Source organism: Asterias rubens, chromosome 1, assembly GCF_902459465.1.
Source record: "Asterias rubens chromosome 1, eAstRub1.3, whole genome shotgun sequence".
Lineage (NCBI taxonomy): Eukaryota > Metazoa > Echinodermata > Asteroidea > Forcipulatida > Asteriidae > Asterias > Asterias rubens.
In genome coordinates this window covers 20,848,843-20,871,889 of record NC_047062.1, presented here as the reverse complement: position 1 = coordinate 20,871,889, position 23,047 = coordinate 20,848,843, and the positions used below count along the sequence as shown (strand labels likewise).

Here is a 23,047-nt window from a genome sequence, read left to right as displayed (position 1 = left end):
AATCATTAATTGCTTGAAATTTAAAAGCAATTTTACATCCCTCGGCAACCTTTTCTCGGTACAGTTCCTACTCATTATATTAAGAAATATACGACAGAAACCGAGCGAAAAATAAATTCAATACATAAACTTACGCACAAAAAAGAAGAGAACAATACAAATATTTCAAAAATCTCATTAGGCCTACCTATGGGGCAATGACACAATGGGAATGTTATAATCTGCATACATGTTGCATTAAGGGTTGTTGAATACAATACAGACATACATTGTGCTTTATAATAATTATACACCGGTAGGCCTTATATCAACCTAATTTAATCTCTAGGACTCACCTTGTCTCGGCTCAGTCGGGATATTAATCATTTTCAAAAAACAGGTTTCTTTTTTGTTGTTGAACATAATACGAACATTATACCATCGTGCTCTTTGATTGATTTATTTGACTATCAAGGGAGTTTGTCTTTACTTTAGATGAATCCGACACACAGAATGTTTATCTAATGACTGTCCATCTCTCGTCGTACATTTCCTTGACGCAGTTGGGAATTCATTATTCTCACAAAGGGCAGCCACTTATTAAATTTGCATAACTTACAATGATACAGCCGGAACCCAGCAAAAGGAAACAATCATAACAAATTTTGAGAACATACATCAACAATTTTAAGGGGGGGGGGGGGAGAAGAGAAAGATAAAGCTCATTATTTTTTACCTACTGGAAATGACACATAGTGAACGATAACACAGCTTGCATTTAAGTTGTTGAATACAGTACAAAGATTATAACTTTGGGCTGCTTTAATCAAGAACGTTCCTGCTAAGATAAATACGGTACATCGGCCTATGTTTACCAAATTGACTTTCCCATATATCAGAAAACCTTCTCGACGTAGTTGGAAATTCATTATTCTATAACAAAATGCAGACACTATCTAAATTTAAATAGTTAACCTTGAGACATATACAGCAGAAACCGACATCAAAGTGAAACATCAATAGCCCACACCAGGCCTGGAATTACACGCAGGCCACGGAGGACATTGCCCCCCGTTGCTCCTTGTCTTGGCCTTGGTGCCCCTCCAAAAGTTTCCCATACTCTATAGGATTTCCAATGGAGAAGCCCTTTGCAAAATGAAAATGGCCTTGCCCTTTCAAAGATGAAATTCCAGTCCCTGTACAATATCAGTGAAAATCAACGACTGGTGCAGACAACACCCTCAAGATGTGCACCAACCACCAATTAGTCAGCCCCTGTGGTAGGCAATAATTATTGTCGTTTGTTGTCAGTCATTTAAAATTATTGTAAAAACAAAGACTTTCGCACTTTGGCACAACGGATTTACGGCACAACTTGGCTTTGGGTACAGACTCCGCACTCCCATGTAAGTTGTACATCGCGCGCAGGTGCGCACTTTAGCGGACAAAAATAATGAGAAAACATAACATTCAGACAGCCCGCATAGGCCCATATGAACGTGCATGCAAGTTAGCTTAGTATACAAACCATTCATTATAATAATAAGCCTCTAGCCTCGCAACCTCAATCTGCCCAACTTTGCAAAATCTGAATTCTACTAAAATATGTATCAGCAACAGCAATTATCATGGTCAATGTGAGGGGCGAACATTATACAGCAAACACCTTGGCCTATTGAAGGACTTTAATATCGATGAATCCAATAGAGCAATATCTTTCTGCTTAGATAGAACTGCTCAGTTTTCCGCATGACCTTGCTCTATCGGTTTATTTATAAGTTCTCTTGTGCTTTTGCGTTGAAATGGCATCGACGGAACCATTCGTTAAAAGTAGTGTGTCTTGATCAAAAACTGAGTGCGTCCATGATTGGTCTATCACAAGCAGGGCTCGATTTTCATAAAGCCTGTACTAGGCCTGAGCACTAACTTGCTAAGCACAGAATAGTATTTAAAAAAAACATGTTGCAAGCCTAAAAATTACATTAAACAGCTACCTGAGCGGAATGTTTTCAACAGAAATGGTGATTTTACTTGTTTATAATGCACTTGTTCACCATTTTAATGTAATTTTGATATGTGTACACTTCTGAACTTTTCGTAATTTTTTATCGAGTAAAAAATCAGGCCCCTACCTAAAGGTTTTTTGAAAAACTAAAAACACTTCTGCCGTTGAGAGCGGGCGTCAAAGGACAATGCCGCTGACGTCATTTGTGGGAGTTTGCTTTGTTATACATCCACGCTGCAACAAAGCGGCTTTATCTACTTATGACGTCTTGAGAGTGATTACGTGACGGGGCTTTTCGCAAATCTCGCAGAAAAGCTCTGGACAAGGGCATACAAAATGATTGTTTTTTTTTACACAATTGAAACCTAGGCCTATTTATAATCATATGACTCGATTTCCTTATTCATCGAAAACATTCATCGGAATTCAGCAAAGTCCACGACTTGACATTTTCGTTCAAGCAGGTCTTTAAGTTTGCAATGTTGTGGCTGGTGCCCGACTCAATTTTTGCATAGCAAACACTTTGCCGAGCAGTATTTTCTGTTGGGCCCAGTTACTGGTATGAGCATAGAGTAAGCGTGGACAGAGATCAACCAAGGCCCGTTGAGTTGTGATTGTTGATAACGAGTAATAGGCCGTGTCCGAATTGGCGACTTCGGCTACAGCTACGTCTAGATCAGCGCGTCTGCCAGTGTTGAATAATAGCAGACGCGCGCGCCCTAGCCGTAGCTGTAGCCGAAGTCGCCAATGGGAGACTTTCTGGGACGATAGAGGGCAGCAGACTTACCGGGTAAATCCATTGTTCTCAGAATTATGCGCATGTTCAGAACTACGTAAACAATGGAAATTTACCCGGTATGTCTGCTGCCGCCTAGCGTTGGAAAGTCTCCTATTCGGACACGGCCATAGTAAGGCCGTGTCCGAAACGGCGACTTCGGCTACAGCTACGGCTAGATCGCGCGCGTCTGCCTATTCTTCAACACTGGTAGACGCGCTGATCTAGACGTAGCTGTAGCCGAAGTCGTCGTTTCGGACACGGCCTGAGCTATTAGCAGACAAAATTGTCAGCGCCCTCACGCGTCCAAGTACACCTTTTATTAGGCAGAGGGCGGGCTTCTCAATGCAAAAACGCGTTAATTCTTCAGCATGGCGGCCACAACGAGAAGAGTTTTGTCACAAGAAGGCACAAATCTTCGCTTTGAAACAAGCGAAAGTGTCGACGTTACTCCTACATTTGATGCGATGAATCTAAGAGAAGATCTGATTAAGGGAATCTACGCTTACGGTAGGTAGTTCAAATGTAAACTCAAAACGACGTAGACAAATTCGGCTTGTTCATATGAAGTGTGTTGCATCCTTTTCGTGATAAAAAGCGGATCATATTAACAATAATTTCAAATTCCATACAATGCAAGACATATTACACGAACGATTACCATCATGTCATGCCGTCATTAACAATACGGGTGTATTTAATACAGGGACATCTCTTTTGCTTGAGGGGGCTCCATTTAAAATGTGTGATTTAAAGTTTAACTTGTGTAACTGAGTGTAAACTGACTGTGGAGGTGGTGAGCAGTGCTAGTGATCGACACCTGAGCTGAGTTAACAAGTGAGATGAGCTGAGTGAAATGATGGATGGAAATATCTGACGATGGATGGCTGACAGATTTGGCTGGGGACCAACAACAATGTTATTGTTATTGTTAGTGTAGATTATCCGAGTATCCAGTTTAGAATAGAAGTAGATTATGGATAGCGTAACACACTCGCAGCTTTGTCTCAATTTATATATTTTTCACCATCCCAATCTATGTTCTGTCTGTGGTCAGTGTCATATTTAACTGTTTTATATTTCAATAAACAAGCTTAGTCTTCAATTTTTCATTAAAGTGGCCCAAATCAGTGATGACATATTGGATTTATAATAACACTTAGTAAGATTGAGAAATTTTATAAAACACAGTTGCCAAAAATTGTCAGAACTTATATGCTTTATTATTTAATTATTATAGTCTCATCAAAGAAAACATGTACACAAGTAGTATCAGAAACTTTACAACCTGAAACATTGATAACGGAGCTTTACGACCATGGTTGTTGATTATCTTAAATTCATTCAATCAAGAATGAGTTAAAGAATTCATTCTATGACTATGGAAGTTTAACCCGGTAGTTATGGGTGCACACAGACTGGGTGCACATGTGTATCACTACCGGGTTAAACTTGACCTAACTTATGCATATGTGCTGTATTATTTTGTCTTGTTTGTTCACAAAACTAATTTTGGATCTCTCTCATTTTACCTAAAGGATTTGAAAAACCTTCAGCTATACAACAGCGAGCCATCAAACCTGTCGTATCGGGACGAGATGTGATTGCACAGTAAGTGTGGACAATGTAACATTTTTATCAAAATATATAGACTGTCAGCTGGCTATCGAAAATGACAACAACATTAGTAACGTTAATTGTTTCAGGTGACTGGTGTAGGAAGCTGGCTACAGATGAAATTATTTAGAAGTTTGTCGCTCAATCTGGGGTTCATTGATTGACGCAGTATATAACCTTTACAATACCTCCTTTTTTGACAAAATGTTGTTAAAAGAAAATATTTCTTATCTTTTTGATGAGCAAAAAAAAGCGTAGTATTTATTTTTGGTAGTCAACTAGTGGTTTTGCCTTTTAGCGCAACATATTCTATCATACAATTCTTTTAAATTTTAGCCCTACTAAAATTGCTTTTCTGTTTTATGCGATAGACTGGTTTAAGGTCTCCTTAAACAGCTTACTATCCCTCATATTGTTTTTAATAATTGCAAAATTGCAATTGGTATTCACAGAATAAACTAGTTCTCGTTTGTTATCATTTTTCAGGGCACAGTCTGGTACCGGAAAGACAGCTACATTCTCCATTTCAGTTTTGCAGTGTTTAGACACGCAGGTTTGTAAACCAGACATATCTCCCTCTCTTTGATTCCGTTATTGAATTCTAACATTTTGCAGAATTTGATCTGGCTCAGTGTATTATTGCACAGCCACTATCATTGATTTCAATTTCTGTAACAAAAACAACAAATGAACCGCAGATAAATATTGAGTAACTCTTTGCAGAACTTGTATTTGACAAAGTCAATGACATGTTGATTATCAAAGACACAGCAATTGTATATATAAATAACAATGGGAGATAAATGTCACATCAGTTGGGGAGGTAGTGCTTTCTGCTCTACTAGCTAGGCTTTGAATTGAAGATACCCAAGCCTACATTCGTATGGACTGTGAAAGGGGTAACCCTGTTTCAGCCCTAGGAGTAGGTGGCAACAGCCTCTGGAAAAAAAGAATTGTAGCCCACACCTTGAAGTGGCCTTCAGGCCTTGTCTGTCTGGCGACTTGCATAAAAAATAAAAAAAAATAAAAAATAAAAAATAAAAAAAGTGGTTTTCAAACTGTTGTTCATAACAAGTGGTTAATAAATGTGTACCCATGATTGTGACTGTACACACTGGTAATTGATATGACTGCAGTGTTGTTATTTTTTATCCTGCGCCCAATTTAGTCTCACCTCTTTGTCTTGAATGCACTCAGGTTCGTGAAACACAAGCTTTGATTCTGTCTCCAACTCGTGAATTGGCAACCCAAATTCAAAAGGTAAGTTGTGCACCATAAGTTAAGGAAGTCTACCCATCTCACTGATTTCTTTTATTCATGGCAAGGCGTGCTATTATTACTACTTCTAAGTAAAGTGTGATATCTGATTTGTTTCGTTCTTGGAAAAACCTGAAAAATCGGGACTCAAAACAACCAATAGCACCCATAGCAATTGCCGCGATGCCCAGTGCTTTTGCTGCGGTGCCCTTTACAAAGATTAAATACAAATTTACATAGAAATGCCTCTTTAAGAGCATGTTCAAGGCCTGGAAATTTATATATATATATATATATACATAGCCTGACAAGTCTATTTAACTCTAAATAGACGTGTACATGTAGGTCAGCTAGGTACAAATTTCCCTGTTTTTTTTCCCAAAGACCAAAGTGCATGCCTGGATTAGAATAACTTTACAGATACAACAAAATCCCAAGCAAATGTCAATAGCCAGCTTTTAATTAAAGTGAATATAATTCACAGGTGATTCTGGCCCTGGGTGACTACATGAGTGTCCTCTGCCATTCCTGCATCGGAGGTACCAACATCGGAGAAGATATCCGCAAGCTGGACTTTGGTCAACACGTCATCTCCGGCACCCCAGGAAGAGTCTTTGGTATCCTTGGATTTCATTTTCAATTTTTGTTTTATTAATTTGGGGTTGTGAAGGACTCTCGGAAAAGCGAACTTAATCAATGTACTAGCCAAGAACCCCATGGCGAGAAGAAAAGGAAGTTTCAGTTTTAGATGTTGGAGGAAAACACAAGAGACGTATTCCAGGGGAAACCCACACATTCAAGTAGAGACTGCAAACCCAATCCACATGGTGCCCCCCCCATACTAGTGGGGATATAACCGGGGTCTCAGAGGTGGAAGAGGAGGAAAGATAGCACTGTGCCAACATGACAAAAATACCAATCCTGTAAACCATAAACATCTTATAGGCTCTTCACTTTGAGCTTGCCAGAATTTAACATTATCACTTGATATAAACCTTACTGCCAAAGCTGTTGTCCTTAAAACAATTAGAACATTTTGCAAAGAAAGACAGGAGAAACCAATCTGGAAGCATACACTTTTTTTGTGCCTTTTCCTTAATAATGATGTTGTTTAACTAGACATGATCAAGAGAAGAAACTTGAGGACCCGTTCAATCAAAATGCTGATCCTTGACGAGGCGGATGAGATGCTGAACAAAGGTAAGGAATATGGTGTTGCTTGAGACATCCGATGTCAACAGTCATTCATTCAATTGTTCCTTCCATTTGGCATACTTTTCATAATGGTCATCGGCCAAGGAAATTCAGAGAATAATGGTTGGTCTTTAGAATCACAGTCTACTCTCATTTTAACAAGGGTGCTGGGACTGGCAAAATTACCTCTTTTTAAAAAAAACCCAACATTTTTGTAAGAGGACAGCAATATGCAGAAACTCAAAAGCAGCAATGAGATTTGTGACTTTTCAGAATGTATTCCTTATAAGCAGCCCTCTTTAAAACAGTGCCTTTTTTAACATCAAGTGTATCGAGGGGAACGATACCGCAAAAGTAAGCTGATTTGTGCAATTGCGGCTGATGAGCACAAAACAAAATATATATATTATAATTAAAGAAGTAAACCATACAGGAAACTGAAATGGTAAAATTGAAATATTTTAGGATTGAACAAGGACAAATTAGATCGGGATTTGAACCAACAACTTCCTAAGTATTGTTTGAAGCTTTGCATGGTGTGGAGAAATAAGAAGGAACTATAAATAAATAGTAAACTTGTGGGTACAATCATGTGTAAATCTCTTATGAGTGATAGTTGGCTCTGAAAAGAGCCGGTTTGGTATTGACGTTTCAAACAGTAAACTTTGCTCGTCTCTCTACCAACTTGAATAGCTCACTTTGAATGGTGAAACCTTTATATTGAACTCAATATCCTCTAATGCATTCAGGTTTCAAGGAGCAGATATATGACGTTTATCGGTACCTCCCTCCAGCTACACAAGTCCTTCTCTTCAGTGCCACACTGCCTCATGAGATCCTAGAGATGACCACAAAGTTCATGACGGAACCAATCCGAATCCTGGTCAAGCGGTCAGTATACATCTGTTTCATTCATATACTTGATCCGATGTGTCGCCCCAATAACATTGAGTGTTGCAAGTGAAAACCCCAGAATATTTGAAAAGAATAGTGAAGAAAAATGGACAAGTGTCTCCGTTGCCGTTGATGATTCTTTCGAGAAAAGTAGGCAGTGTGAGTTCATGGAAGTCATTCTAACAGTTTTGGCTCTGCCATGTGCTTACATCATCAGAAAACTGCACCAGGGATGAGCATTTCAAATGAGAAACACAGTTTTATGACCCTCCTGTTGGACCATTTGATAGTGTCCACTGTGGTTTTGAATCATGAATAAAATATGTGCCACCATACACAATTCTTGAAGTTAAATGGTTTCAAACGATTAGACAACTTGCTGGAAACTTGCTAACTAAGAGAAGGAGTAGGAGGGTTAATGTTGGTCTTCAACACCAACACTTTTTTTACACAATCGCCAAATAAACCAAATATGTTTATTTTGTTTCCTCCTTGCCTTTTTATCTTCCTGTAGTGATGAGTTGACATTAGAAGGCATCAAGCAGTTCTTTGTAGCGGTAGAGCGAGAGGAATGGAAGTTTGACACACTCTGTGATCTCTATGATACGTTGACGATCACGCAGGCTGTCATCTTCTGCAATACTAAACGCAAGGTAAGCCACTGCCTCATTGAGAAAATCAACCTCAAATCTTAGGTACTTGATGTATACTCTATGACCCTGTTGTATCTTGGCGTGTCTTGGCCGAGCAGTTAAGAGCACTGGACTCGAGCTGTGTTCTTTCTGATCAGCCGAGTGTGGGTATGACCCGGTCGTGGCACTTGTGTCCTTGAGCAAGATACTTTACCATAATTCCTTTGTCCTTCAGATGGGACATTAAGCTGTAGATACTTTGTACTAGGGTTGGTAGTGCACCCAAAAGAGTCAATAACACTTATTGTGGAAGAGTAGGGGTTAACCCCGGTGGTGCTGGTTCACATACCAAGCACCCTTCTCACAGGTTTGCTCAGGTTTGTAATCTACATTAATTAAGTTCACTTGTGAGGCATCCTTTCATGACTAGAAATATATAATAATAATCTGACCTTATGTCTTACACAGGTTGACTGGCTGACTGAGAAGATGAGAGAAGCAAACTTTACTGTCTCTTCAATGCACGGTGATATGCCACAGAAAGAAAGAGATGAAATCATGAAGGAATTCAGGGCTGGAGCTACGTAAGTCATCTCTCGGATAATAGAAAGAAGAAAAGCCAAACTCAGTAGCCCCATAATAGTGGAATATACTAATTACATTCTTGTATGGTACATACCCTATTGGTTTGCAAATGCATAGAGATGTGCACTAAGCAGACAACAATTGCATCTTCGTCACGCAGCCTTTAGCCGCATATAAAACAGCGCGATGTTCCCTTATTTTGTCAACCAAAATGTGCAATTTACATTTTTTATTGGAAGTGTCTATTAAACGTTTTGTTTCCGGAAGTCAGTTGTGCAGTGAAACCCAAAAGATGATTTCTTTTTGTCTTGTTGTATCTTACAGGCGAGTTCTGATCACAACAGATGTTTGGGCACGTGGGTTGGACGTACAGCAAGTGTCTCTAGTCATCAACTACGATCTGCCAAACAACCGTGAATTGTATATCCACAGGTAAGAGTAATACACAGTGATGTGGATTAATGTTGACAGTTCACTTCTTGCATCCTGCATTGTTGTACTCCCCTACAAGCATTGCTTCATTACTTCATGGACAATAACATCGCAACCAACTTAGAGATTGTATCACGTAGATGATAGTAAATGTTGTCTTTTTCTCTCTAGAATTGGTCGTTCGGGTCGTTACGGTCGCAAGGGTGTTGCTATCAACTTTGTCAAGAGCGATGACATCCGTATATTGAGAGATATTGAGCAGTACTACAGTACACAGATTGATGAAATGCCAATGAATGGTAAGTCAGATTCTCAAACCATTACTTCAAAACCTACATTATTCCATTACGTTTGTTTCAGCAGAGTGTGGGTTCGAGTCCCAGTTGTGACACTACTTGTGTCCTTAAGCAAGACACTTGACCATTATTGCTGCGTCTTTTTGGATTGGGAGTAAACCCGTAGGTCCTGTGTGGTGTGTCATGCACGTAAAAGAACCCAGTGCACTCATTGTAAAGAGAAGGGGTTCACCCTGGTGTTCCTGGTCTGATCGGTAGCATAATGTGCCACAGAACCTTGTAAACCGTTACATAGTGCTAGAAGAGAATAGGTCTCGTATTTAAAAAACGTAGCTCCACATATCTTGCAGAAGAAAAAACGAGCCCTTTGATAGACCCCCACAGGTGTGATAAAGCGCTATAAGAATAATTTTTTATTATTATTTACTACTACTGCTGAGCACAGTTTAGAAATGTTTGCTTATTTATTGAATCCCTTCTCTTCTCTCTCTAGTTGCTGATCTGATCTGAGCTGGCTGATATGGGACCAGGCAGGTTCTTTTTTCCAATGCCAGGAATCAACTGTTCAACCAGTGTTCTCAATATTTCTCAATACTAAGTACTTACACAAAGACCCCGGACATTCGAGCTCTACTGCAGCCACAGTTATTAGTTATTATGCCATAATGGCATCCAACTTGGTATATCAAAGACATACAGTTGAGTTTAATTTGAGTAACTGTAAATTTACTTATTTTGTAAAAACTCTGGGGGTTTCTTTGGGGTACAGTTGTCTCACATTCATGGTTGACCCCTCGCAAATAACGCCTTCATTTACTGTTGTGTTTGTGTTGGGAGTAAAAATGCTTGCTTAGATTTCAATGCACAGGTCTGCGAGTTTAAACTAATGATTTACACAGTTTCCTTGTACTTCATGATACGACTCCAAAAATTTGAACTTCTTTTACATCCCTTAAGAGTTCTGTAAATCACCTGTTTGTACAAAAGAAGTTTCTTATTGTCTAAATCATTCTTCAAAATCTTCAATGACAAATCAGATTTCATGCAGATCGGTTTATAAATCATACTGTAAATATTAGTTCTAGCATTACGACCTTTTATTCATGTTCTGTACATAGCTGGTTGTAGTGAGTGTTTTTTCTAGGCTATCATGTGTAAGGGTTCGAGTACAAAAAATACTGTTTTTGTTTCAATTGGTTAACATTTCGTTGATGCATTTTCCTGAGACCTATTTGAAATTTTTTGGAGCATGTAAAAATTGGTCGATCTGGGGGTCCAGTGTGAAATTATTTAATCAATTTCATTGCTGATAACAAGGTCTCCAAGTGCAAGGAAATGTGTTGGCCATTAAACAATGACACTGGCATTTATAATGTACCTGAATACTTGTTTTTTTCTTCTAATTTTAACTCACTTTTGTAGACAGTGCAGGACTTCTTTAAACTATTGGGTAAAATACTTGTTCACAGAGCATTTATAAATTTTATCATTTGCATGTAAAACTTGCCGAGACAATTATTGCTCTGTCAGTATATTTCAGTAGGATAAAAAAGCAACAATGCCTTTAGCTAAATTGAATTTCTTATTTTCTTTTAAACACATTTTTGGGGGGTCAAATGTAGGTCTTCTAAAGCGGACTTGTACAATGTACGTGTAGTCTGGCATACGATCCTGCATTGCATTAACTTAGGTTGCATGACTTTCAGGTTCAACGACCTAAATATTGGCATGATAGCAATTCCTTTATCAGGGCTCAATTTCATGGCTCTGCTTACCACTGATTTCTGCGCTTACAGCATAGAGTCATGTGCTTTACAGCATACTGTAAGCTGAGAATTCTGCGCTAAGCAGTGCTGTGAAATTGGACACCGATGGCAGATAAACTTGATGTAAGGGTAGTCTGGGGTTGGGCCATTTCTCAGTGTACTTCAGTGGATGTTTTATATGACAATAAATGATAAGGTTCTGAGATACATAATATATATGCCTACTGTCAGTCTGTTCGTTGTAGTGTAGTGAAAGTCTGGTAATAGCATTAAGGGCATGGTTCAGATAAAGGTTTTGAATTTCTCATTACTAGTGATTATAATCCCAAAGAAACTAATTTGCAGTGAGTCATGTGGTGTGACGTGGGCGAGTGATCAAGTTCATAGAACTCGAGCCCTGGTGTTGTCGACAGCAGAGTGTGGGTTCAAATCCCAGACATGACACTTGTGCCCTTGAGCAAGGCACTAATTGTTTCATAGCAAGTTGGGAAGGTAGTGCATTCTGTTATACAAACCAGGCTCCTAGTGGATGATACCCATGCCTAGATCATTAGGGACTGTGAATCGGGTAAACCCATTAAAGCCCTGGAAGTAGGCACTGTGCCCCTTGTTAAATTACGCCTTCACCTTGAAATGGCCGTCCAGGCGCTTGTAATGTTAGTTGATCTCTCATTTGAAAAAAAAAGAAGAAAAAGTCATGGATACTGAAATCAGTTTTGTAACAAAATCACCAAAAACATTGCCCTAAAAGTAGTATTTCATCACATCATGAAAGAAAACTCATTTCATAAAGCACACTAGTTGAGTGCAAATAATGACCAATAAGACATCAAAATGCTGTCACATGTTTACCTTTTGGGTTTTAATACACACTGCTATGATAGATTCGCATTTGATACATTTTCCCTTCTTTATCACATAGTTCAACTAAAACATAGTACAGTGCAATTTAAAAAATAACAATACTGCCGACATCTTGAAAAATAAAACAACAAATACTTTTACCTTGTTTGAAAACATAATTTTCAACATTACATGAGCTATCATTGTCAATACTATGTTATATATTTTACATGCAGTAAAGCAAGTCCCAAAACTGAATTTAACCTCAAGGAAGTACCTAAAGAAATGAATCAATCCTTACTCAAAATATTGCAATGTTGAATCTTTTTTCATTATGAAAAATAAGAAAATGAAAGCAAAAAACATTTTACCCTACAAAAGCATTCCAACAACTGGGCCTAATTTTATAGAGCTGCTTATGCAGAGAACATAGCTTAAAAATTCTCTGATAAGCAAAAATGAGCAGGATACCAGTCATAAATTGTACTTGTGGCATGGTAGTTTGGCTGGTAACCTTATTTTGGTTAGTGTAAATGTGTTATGCTTAGCTACTTATTTCCTTAAGCAACCCTATGAAATTGGGCCCTGCTCTTCATAGTTTACAAGAAGTTTGCAAAAATGCTGTGACTTTGCCCCCACGATCGTCTAAAGAGCTGAGAGTTAGGAAAGATTGATTGAGACTTGGTGCATGAAAGCCCAATGCTAAAATCTTATTATTGACTCACTACGAAGTGGAAAAACACCACGAGGCCGACCAATCATCAGAGCTCTTGTGATTACAAAATGAAAACAACAGACCCCAAACAGGTCGAACTTCTCACATGAAATTAGAAAGTTATGTCAATTTTAAGAACTCTCATCAGTAAGGTATCATAAAAACTCTCTGCCTTACCTCACACATCAAAACCCCCGTTCTTACAAATTGCATAATTGATACCGCTTACAAAATATAAAGTCCCTTACATAATGATATTAACATCAATCTGGGAAGACAACCTCAATTAAACTTTAATTATGTAATTTATCAATTGGCACAAAACAGATTTCATTTCATAATTATCACTCACGGGCAGGCGGTTCTAATGCTGTTTGAAGGAGTACAAAGAGTTGATGCATGCACACTATATTTGGTTGATGCTAATAAACTTTTTATACAGAGTTATAAAATATGCGGAACACACATCTTAAGAATGCGCGTCTACCATTTTCATCATTTGGTTTTAAAATTCCTTTGTGAAAAATGTTGACTCCCAAAATGGCAGACAAGATAGGGGAGGTTAAGTTCGCTGCGCGTTGTGTAAGAGGATCTATTAGCTCTTCGTCATCAAAATGTGCTCATTGCACTAAGAAAAGTTTTGTTAAACAGTACAGGTTACCAATCAAAATGTCATGTAATATACACTACTCGTGACTGGTTCCCTGTATATTTTTCACTAAGCAGAGGGATCTGTCATTTTATAAAAATGGTCTTTCTCAGTTAAGTAAATTAAACGATCCAGCAATATCTTTCTGGAACGATCCAGCAATATATTTCTGGGAGATCTGTTTTACATTTTGTTTATTAGCTACAAATTAGCTACAATTCTTATTCTTGTTGATAAGCTACAATTTTAAAAAGTACTGTCACAACTTGGCTTGCAAAATAAATAAGAGTAAGTAATTTTTAGCTGTACACAAATAACATAAACATGCTTTTTAAGTAGAAATAAATACTTGACAATAACTTTTTAATAGCACACCGATTTTGTCCAAACTGTTAAAATGTTTTACGGCTTTTGTACATTGGTGAGGATAGGTTAAGCGTTGAATACTAAATAAAGGTTTTGTATATATATGATACAGAAATAAATAGAGATTACTGAAAAAGGTTTTTAAAATAGCGAGAACCATTTTCATTAAACTCCTTGTATTTATCTCCCGAGATTTTTCTATTCAGAAAAAAACACCTGGATCAATACTTCAAGAGAATAATAAGTTGACATAATCTCAAAAAAAGAAAAGAAAAAAAGTACACATGGGTTAACAAATACACATGTAGCCGAATCCATTGTGGTTTCCCTTCATGTGCAGTATCCATTATGCTAAACATATTAATAGCATGTACAGCATATGACTATTCTACCCTAAGATACAGCAACTACAACAGATACAAATAAACAACCTTGCCATTCATTTATTTGAAATATTTACAGGGAACCCGGACCTGGCAGGCATGGCATATGACATTAAAACTTTATTATTAAAGCTTTATCTTTATTCACTGGAATACATAAGTAAATTTACATTTTCTGGTTGACTTATCGGAACCCATTTCTATAGAGCTGCTTAAAGGATTCGGGTACTTTTTCAAAATGTTCACAGATTTACATTAAACTTACAGGGTTTAAAGATAGTGGAAAGCTTCCCTTCAAATATTGCTAACTAAGGTTGTGTAGTTTTTGAGAAATGAGTTAAACAAGTCACAAAATCATTTTGGTCTCAAAAGACCTAAATTATTTTAGGATGTAAAATCCCCTTAACCAGTTATGATATTATACCAAAACCATAGCATAACTAGTTAATACGTTTTTACATGCTAAAACTGAGACGAAAATTATTGCTTTCACTCATTTCTCAAAAACTACAGCACCTCAGTAAGTAAAATTTCAAGGGAAGCTTTCTATTATCATTATCTTCAAACTGTGTTAGTTTAATGTAAATCTGTGGACATTGTGTTTTTTTTTTAGGAAAAAGTACATATATCCATTAAAAGGTAGCTTAGCTCAAATTGATGTTGCTTTACCAGCCAAAATACATTATGACCTGTGCCATCTGTGACTGGTTGCTTTGTTTTTTTGCTCTGCAGCAATACAATTCGGCTTTATTTAATGCCTCTATGAAACTGCGAGGGCCTGGTATTTCCCAAAATGTCTCAAAACTTTTCCCAAGTTTTGAGCCAAAGATCATACTGTATCATTGTCACTGGACTTTTCTAAATTGAAACACATGATGCAAGTTTGTCTTTGAAATGTGACCTTGAAAAAAAAAGAATAAAAATGTAAAACAGAGCAGGCAGCCTAAACCTTGAACTGATCTTAAATTACTTTGTTATTTCAAAGATTTAGGAATAAATTTGACAACACGAATGTGGCAAACACCTAACAGTTTCAACATGATAATACCCTTAAGTTGGTCTCATTTTTTTCAGCTTTAATGCTGGAAATATAATAGGCCTACACCAAAGCATATCGAACAAAGTTTTGGCTGAATATTCTCATTCCATTTTCCTTTTTCTTCCACACATTGATATTTACAAAATGTATATTGCTACTTTAATCATTATTTGAAGGCACCGCAAACTAACTTGTTTAGAAATCATCTTGATTCAGAAATGGATTTTGATTTAAAAAGGTTCCTCAGCTGTCATCTACTGGATACAATATATCCTTTCACGTCCTTGATATTAACTATGTCCCAAAATGGTTGAATAAATACATCAACATTTAATTACATATATTTAACAGTGAATGTTTCCTTCAACTTTCAAGAGTTGTTGAAAAAGCGTCAATTATGAGTAGACCTTACAGCCAAAAAAGAAAGCTAACTCTCTATGCAGGATTTACATTTATATTAACTACAAATAAGGTCATTGAAAAACAAACCTTTGCTTTGTCGTTCACCATTGTTGACAAAAATCAAGAAACAAAAACAGAAGACTTCATCAAACCAACATAACTCGGGACAAATGTTGATAGTTTCTGCTTTTTACAATGCACCCTTTAGCAACCACAGCCACTATGAGCAAAACTATTGAATTAATTGGCCTAGTTTTACAACGCTTACTGCTTACCAAATGCACTTTAGCTGAATGTTGTATTACATATAGTGCTGCTCACGCATATATACAGCAACAAGCTGCATGCTGGTTAGCAAGTCTTGCTCGGTGACTTTAACAGTATGAAACCACTGTGATTACATACAGATGAAGCTAAATCTTCTCATTTCTTAATGAGAAAAAAACCTGACATGAAATTGAATTTCTGTTACAGAAAAAAAAGAGAAGTTTTTTTCATGTAGGTCTAAACTGTTTTCCCAACTTTCAACCTCATTTTGGACTGGATCAAGGATGATACAAGTAATTTGCAGAAGGTGGACTTAAAAAGTGACTATATTTATTTACACAAATGCAATATAATATGATTGTCTATGCATAATTAGGAATACAAAATCATTACTGTTGACGCTTACAAACACTTTTGTGTCACAGAAAGACATTTTTGTGAATACAGAAATTGAAAGAAAAAAAATCAGTGATTAGGTACTCTTTTAAATCATGAATACAGTTAATCTCATCAATTATAATAAGGAGTATTATACTTCTTAATAGGATATTTACAAATGAATGACTAACGATTACATAAAGACATTCTGGTCAGGCAAGTGTTCAGATAGATATTCTGGTGGTCCTTTAAGTGAGTCATGACTACATGTTCTTATTGCCTCCTGGGTGAGATCTTTCTGTCTTGCTGCTTCTCAACTTTGGAACAGCCTTCCTCACAACATTTGCTCTGTTTCATCCCTAAACTCTATCGAAACTCCCCTTAACATTCACCTAGACAATTGCCTACAATGGTTATTTAAAATTTATGACAGAAAGAAAGAAGTTAAGTGCTCTAGCGGGACCTTAGCACTTAAAGGCAGTGGACACTATTGGTAATTACTCAAAATAATTATTGCCATAAAACCGTACTTGGTAACGAGTAATGGGGAGAGGTTGAGGGAGAGTATAAAACATTGTGAGAAACGGCTCCCTCTGAAGTGACGTAGTTTTAGAGAAAGAAGTAATTTTCCACGATTTGATTTCGAGACCTCAAGTTTAGAACTTGAGGTCTCGAAATCAAGCATCTGAATGCACACAGTTTCGTGTGACAAGGGTGTTTTTTTTCTTTCCTAGTTATCTCGCAACTCCGACGAGCGATTGAGCTCAAATTTTCATAGCTTTGTTATTTAATGCATATGTTGAGATACACCAAGTGAGGAGACTAGTCTTTGACAATTACCAATAGTGTACACTGTCTTTAATAAGCTGAACAGCACAGGGACAGCCAGGACAGCACCTGAGTGCAGATACAGCAGGAAGTTGTACAGTTCAGAGAAAAAAGTTTTAGCTGTTGGAAACTTCTAACAAACCAAGAGGGCACATGGTATAAATGCAAACAAATAGTTAATGGCCTGACATTTCAACCCTAGAAAAGAGACTTTCTTGAAGGCTGAAAATCTTGCAAATATAGCTCTGTAACATTCTTAACACAAGAACAATGTAACAGACACTGCCATATTACACTGCCGCCTTTTGCTGCAGTAAAATATCTCCAGTTGTAAACACAATGCTGAAACTAAATTTCACTGGCAAGTTAACCACAAATTAGCCATTAATAGTGTAGTTAATAAATACAGATATAAACAAGCACATCATTAGATACTGATTGTCCAATATGGCCATTAGTCTAGGCAGCCAGAACTTGAAAACATTGGTAAAAGAATGCGGACTGATGTCCTGAAAGAAATTTTGTGTGTTTTTCCCTTTTTAGAAGAAATATTAAAACCTAATGCGACTTTTTGCTACTGGTATTTAGACTAGATATTTATACAGCAGTAGTGCACATGACATGCAATAAATTAATAGTGTCCAAAACTGCGATACAGACAAGTACTGCATGTACTACACTGGGCCAGATTACAGCCGCGAACACAAAAATTGCTGAATACAGACAAATTAACACATAGCAAGACCAGTCAGCAGCAGAAATGCCATGTAGTTTACATTGCTGAAGATTAGGGCCCCATTTCATAAAGTCTGTTAAGCATAAAAACTTGCTTTGCAAAGTCAAATCTTGGTTGGCAGAAATGAGTTACCAGCCAAAATCATGTACAGTTTTCATTGTTGTAACTGGTGCCCCCCACTCAATGTTTGTTTAGCGCCTTCAATTTTATTTTTTTTTGTAAATTTTGGCTAATATACAAATGTTTTCTGATTGATTAGCAAAGGAACTCATTGAGGAGTACATTGTATTTTTGCTTACACTGCCAAAAATTGTATTCTTGAATTAGAACAAAAGAATATTTCAAAGAAACATTTCTTGTCTCACTCCCTAGAAATATATTCTAATAAAAAATTTGGGAGTAAAAAAAAAAAATCAAAAAAAGAAAGAAAATTCATTTATTTCATGAATACCATCTTTAGCAGTGAAACAGCTTCATGAAATTGGGTCTTAGGCCCATTTTCACAAAGTTGCTAATCAGAACAAAATTCGAAGCACAACGTTCTGCTAAACACCTTAATGAAATTTTGCCCTGGTGGTATTTCGCTTAGCAACTCTACGGTCGATTCACTACGATTAATCACAATCTGTGGGTATCTCTAAGCCTGGATGGAAAGTAACCTGTGTGTTACGATTCAGACTGATAGCTGGGAAGAACACCCCCTTTAGACCGGTGAAAGCCACAGGTCCCTGCCTAGAATCATTAATATAGAATCTCAGGGTGTGTTTATTGAGGTCCAGTAGAACCCCGACCACCGAGCCGACGTCGATCCCTCCTTCAGTCCGGTCGGCGTGGGCATTGTTGTGGATGAACCAGCTACGGTTATTATCCACGTACATGGACCATGACTTGTCGTCTTTACCAAGCATCATGTCCTTGGCGGTGTTGAAGCGGGCGACGCCGAATGCGGGGTCGGGGTGGTTGTCGTAGCGGTCGATGGTGATCTCCCAGTAGTGTACCCCCTTGGAGAAGCCGACGTTACCGAGGGTGACACGTTCGTCGTACGTGTTGCAAGTCAGTGTCATGTTGTCATTGGTGAAGATGATATCTGGGTGGGCTGTCCGAGGGTCCGGTTGAAACCATGCAACTGTGACAAAAACAAACAAATAAACAAACAATCCATATTAAACAATCATACTTTGTTATTTTCCATTCATATTGCTAACGCCTGGGCCCAATTTCATGAAGCTGTTAATAAACAGAAAATTCTGCCGAGAAAACTCCTTGTCCTTGACCAAGCAAGAAATGATCAGGGTACCAGTCACATCGATGGCAACTGTATGGCATTCTGGCTAAGCAAGTTTTTGTGCTTACAGGCTTTATCAAATTGGGTCGAGAGTATCCAGGGTCCGAGAACCCTGGCTGCCGCTTCCCAGCTTGGATGCGATCCCTGGCTACACATTATATGGCTTCTGACTGGCACCCATGAACAAAGATATTGACTAATAGGGAGACCGCCCCCATAGGGCTGGATAACTCAGTTGGTAGAACACCTATACCTTAATGGCAGTGGACACTATTGGTAATTACTCAAAATAATTATTAGCTTAAAACCTTTCTTGGTGACGAGTAATGGGGAGAGGTTGATGGTTTAATACATTGTGAGAAACATTGTGAGAAACGGCTTCCTTTGAAGTGCCATAGTTTTTGAGAAAGAAGTAACTTTCCATGAATTTGATTTCGAGACCTCAGATTTAGAACTTGAGGTCTCGAAATCAACCATCTAAACGCACACAACTTCTCGTGACAAGAGTTATTTTTCTTTCATTATTATCTCGCAACTTCGATGACCAATTGAGCTCAAATTTTCACAGGTTTGTTATTTTATGCATATGTTGAGATACACCAACTGTGCAGGCTAGTCTTTGACAATTACCAATAGTGTCCAGTACCTCTAATCTGGAGGTCAGTGGTTCAAGTTCAGCTCCAGTCAATTTTGTTTTTGTTCAAACCCAAATTATTTGAAAAATAAGCCAGCACAAAACAATTCTGGTACCCTGTCATGTGTACTAAGATACACTTGTTGCAATTATACGTTTCTATCTCTGAAATTTTTTTGGATTTATACCTTCTGCAGTCTGAAGACAAATGCTCTCACTGTAGTCTCCTTCTCCAGCGTGATTGTACGCCTTGATTCTAGCATTGTATGTAGTGTCAAAATGGAGACCATCTACAGTGCAGATTGACTCTCGGCCATAATACACCTCCTGTTAAAGTCAACCAATTGGGACAAAGACGTTTATTAAAATCAGGAAATTCAATACAACATAAGGGAGTTTATACACTCAAAGTATGTAGGCCTACCTTTATTTATCATTTAGTTTATAAAGTAAAATTGGCATAACATCAATCAATCAGATTTTTCCCCAACCATAAAAAATAAATCATGCTGTCCTTTTATATTAAAATATTATAGGTAAACCAAAGTATTGAATGATATTTACAAATAAAGACCTTCAAAGACAAAATTATGAAAAGTGAATGGTAAAACATCACATACAATTTTAAACTATAATAAATTATGACAAAAAGAACAATATCACTCCTGAAGGAGGAGCGCAGCAATGTAAACATTAACTCAATTATTGTATAGTTGCTGTCTAATTATGATTCAACAAACAATCAATGCACATGCAACAAATAGAAATACACAGTACAAAATGGCACTACTCCAAAAGAGTCGGAGCTAAAAAAGGAAAACATTTTACATCACTTTAAAACACAATAAAACAGATTGTAGATTGAGGGATGGGTGTGCTGTGGGGAAATCAGAAGCAGGATTAGAAAATAAAATATTCATGAATGAAGTGGTAATTCTAGAAAGAACCAATGGTATCATTTATCAAACAGCATGCACCAGCCACCATCTAGAGAATGCTGGACTGTATCATTATGCTCAAATCTAAATTTGATTAGTACTTTCATGATAATAACAGCCATACTAGCCGTTTCTTATAGAGCACTTTTTGAGACAACCATATCAAATCACTTTGACATGATTTAATGCACAACCATATACAAACTAGAAAATGCAATTGTAAACAGCAAACAGAAAAGGTGATTTTATTTCATTTTAAATTCTTTGTAAGTGAATGTACTTCACTAAGAGGAAACTGAAACCATTCTGCCAGGAGTGGAAACCGTCTTAATGACCAACCTTGGTTATACCTCAGGGTCTGTCATCAATTTATACTCTCATTTTCCAATACACACTATTTTTAAAATAGTTCCCAGAGCCAAATCAACACAATATAGAGCCAAATCAAAAGCAGAGGTTTCAGTTCTTAGCAAATTCAATAAAAAGTACGATAAATTAGCTCCAGAAACGACTCAATAATTCTCAGAGAGAATTGACCCCTTGCCCGCGCGTCACGAGCGGCGACTGATGCCACGCTCACCATGTTGGTGGGCAGGTAGGTTTACGTGTATTAATGCTGCGGCACCCAAAATGCGCACTTCACTTCATAACGCACAGCATAGAGTTTTATATAAAAACGCAGTGAGATTGCCCACCAGTATGGCGCATTCAAGATTTTTCTGATGATGACGTCAGGTGAATTGGGTCAATAGGCCAAATCCAAACTGGTGGCTGCGACTATGACTGTTGCTAGGAGTGTTGCATCCTATATTTCAATGCACAATGATGCAGTGATCCAGCCATAGCCATAGCCAACAATTTGAAGACAGCCCTTTTCGAAACCTTGACTAGAACTATTGCTCTGGGCACAATGCATACGTGCAAAATAACAAAGAAATTGAGGGAAATAGTATAAATAAAAAAAAAGGTTTGATAGACCATGGAGATAGACAGTCATTTTGAGTCACAGAAGCATGTTAAAGCATAAAGACAACTGAGACAAACATAAATATATAAATAATGGTTTTTGCTGTGCATTGGTGTTTGTACCGGTAGTTTCACAGGAAAATTGTCACTAAAAACATGCAAGCATGCAACTGCCTTTTCAAAATAAAAACGAGAAGAAAGTGCCTTTTACTATAGTAAGACTTTCTACTGTGTTTTTCAATATCCAATGACACAAAGTCAATAAACAAAAGGATGATATCAGATGGTTGGTTGAAAAGATTCACGCTTCAAAGCAACAGTCCACCTTTAACCTACCCTAAACTCCCCATTGTTTCCATCATCAAGCTCCAATACATAGCCTTCCACCCAGCTGGATGGGTGTGACTGCCAAGCTATGGTGACGCTGTTATTCTCAGCACTGCAGTTTTCTGGCATGATGATTGGTGGATCAGGCACTGTGGGAAAGAAGAATATGACAAGACACACAATAATGAATCAATGAACATAATATAACACCCCCTACCCACATACCGCACGTGGCCACTCAAAACAAAACTACTTGTTTATATCCCCCTTGTGGAGGTTTGCAGAGTTCCCTTGACGGGAAGATCATTAAAACAGAAATACTCCTTAGTAAGTCTTGTCTCAATCTGTAGTGATACATAATTAATTTGCTGTGCAAATTTTGCACTTGTAATATTACAGGAAAATGTTCACTAAAATAAGCAAGCAAGCAACTGCCTTTTGTAGAAAAAACATGTCCGACACACAATAATGATTCAATGGAGAAAATATACACCCCCACCCCCAGATGATCACACAAGGCCACTCAAGAAATACTCGGTTTATATCCCCTTGTGGGAGTTTGCCGGAAGATCATTAAGAAAGAAATACTCATCAGTAAGCCTCGTCTCCAAAGAAAGTCAACACCGGGAAGCAAGGTTACTTATCTCTAATCTTTCTCCCAATGATAAAAGCAGGTTTATCATACTGCTTTATTTGATAATAAAAGGAATATAATCAAACCGAATATCGGTTGAGATTAATATTTTCCTTTCTCGTCTCCGCAAGGAGTTCAGGCTACAGTTTTTATTGATCATCGAGTTAATAGCGTTGTGATTATTCAGAGAGGAGGTCATTCCAGGTAAGAAAGTAGAACAAGGAC

General features: G+C 37.6%; 2 protein-coding genes across 3 annotated transcripts in view; one reads left to right on the top strand and one right to left on the bottom strand.

The window, feature by feature from the left end:
* Nucleotides 1-3,098: 3,098 nt before the first annotated feature.
* LOC117294832 (eukaryotic initiation factor 4A-III) lies at nt 3,099-11,646 on the top strand. Its single transcript, XM_033777371.1, has 12 exons — nt 3,099-3,269; nt 4,298-4,370; nt 4,863-4,929; nt 5,574-5,636; nt 6,118-6,250; nt 6,753-6,833; nt 7,577-7,718; nt 8,236-8,374; nt 8,822-8,937; nt 9,263-9,370; nt 9,542-9,669; nt 10,160-11,646. Exons 1-12 carry the CDS (start codon nt 3,131-3,133, stop codon nt 10,174-10,176), a joined length of 1,206 nt encoding a protein of 401 aa, XP_033633262.1. The 5' UTR covers nt 3,099-3,130; the 3' UTR covers nt 10,177-11,646.
* A 6,683-nt stretch (nt 11,647-18,329) lies between these two features.
* The window catches only part of LOC117299110 (E3 ubiquitin-protein ligase TRIM9-like), a 56,148-nt gene continuing 51,430 nt past the window's right edge, over nt 18,330-23,047 (bottom strand). For both annotated transcript variants that reach the window (XM_033782560.1, XM_033782571.1), the window contains 3 exons: nt 22,198-22,337; nt 20,146-20,284; nt 18,330-19,164 (listed from right to left, as the gene is read on the bottom strand). In XM_033782560.1, coding sequence (XP_033638451.1) covers nt 18,653-19,164; nt 20,146-20,284; nt 22,198-22,337 — 791 coding nt within the window. In that variant the 3' untranslated portion in view covers nt 18,330-18,652. The remainder of the gene's footprint in view (nt 19,165-20,145; nt 20,285-22,197; nt 22,338-23,047) is intronic.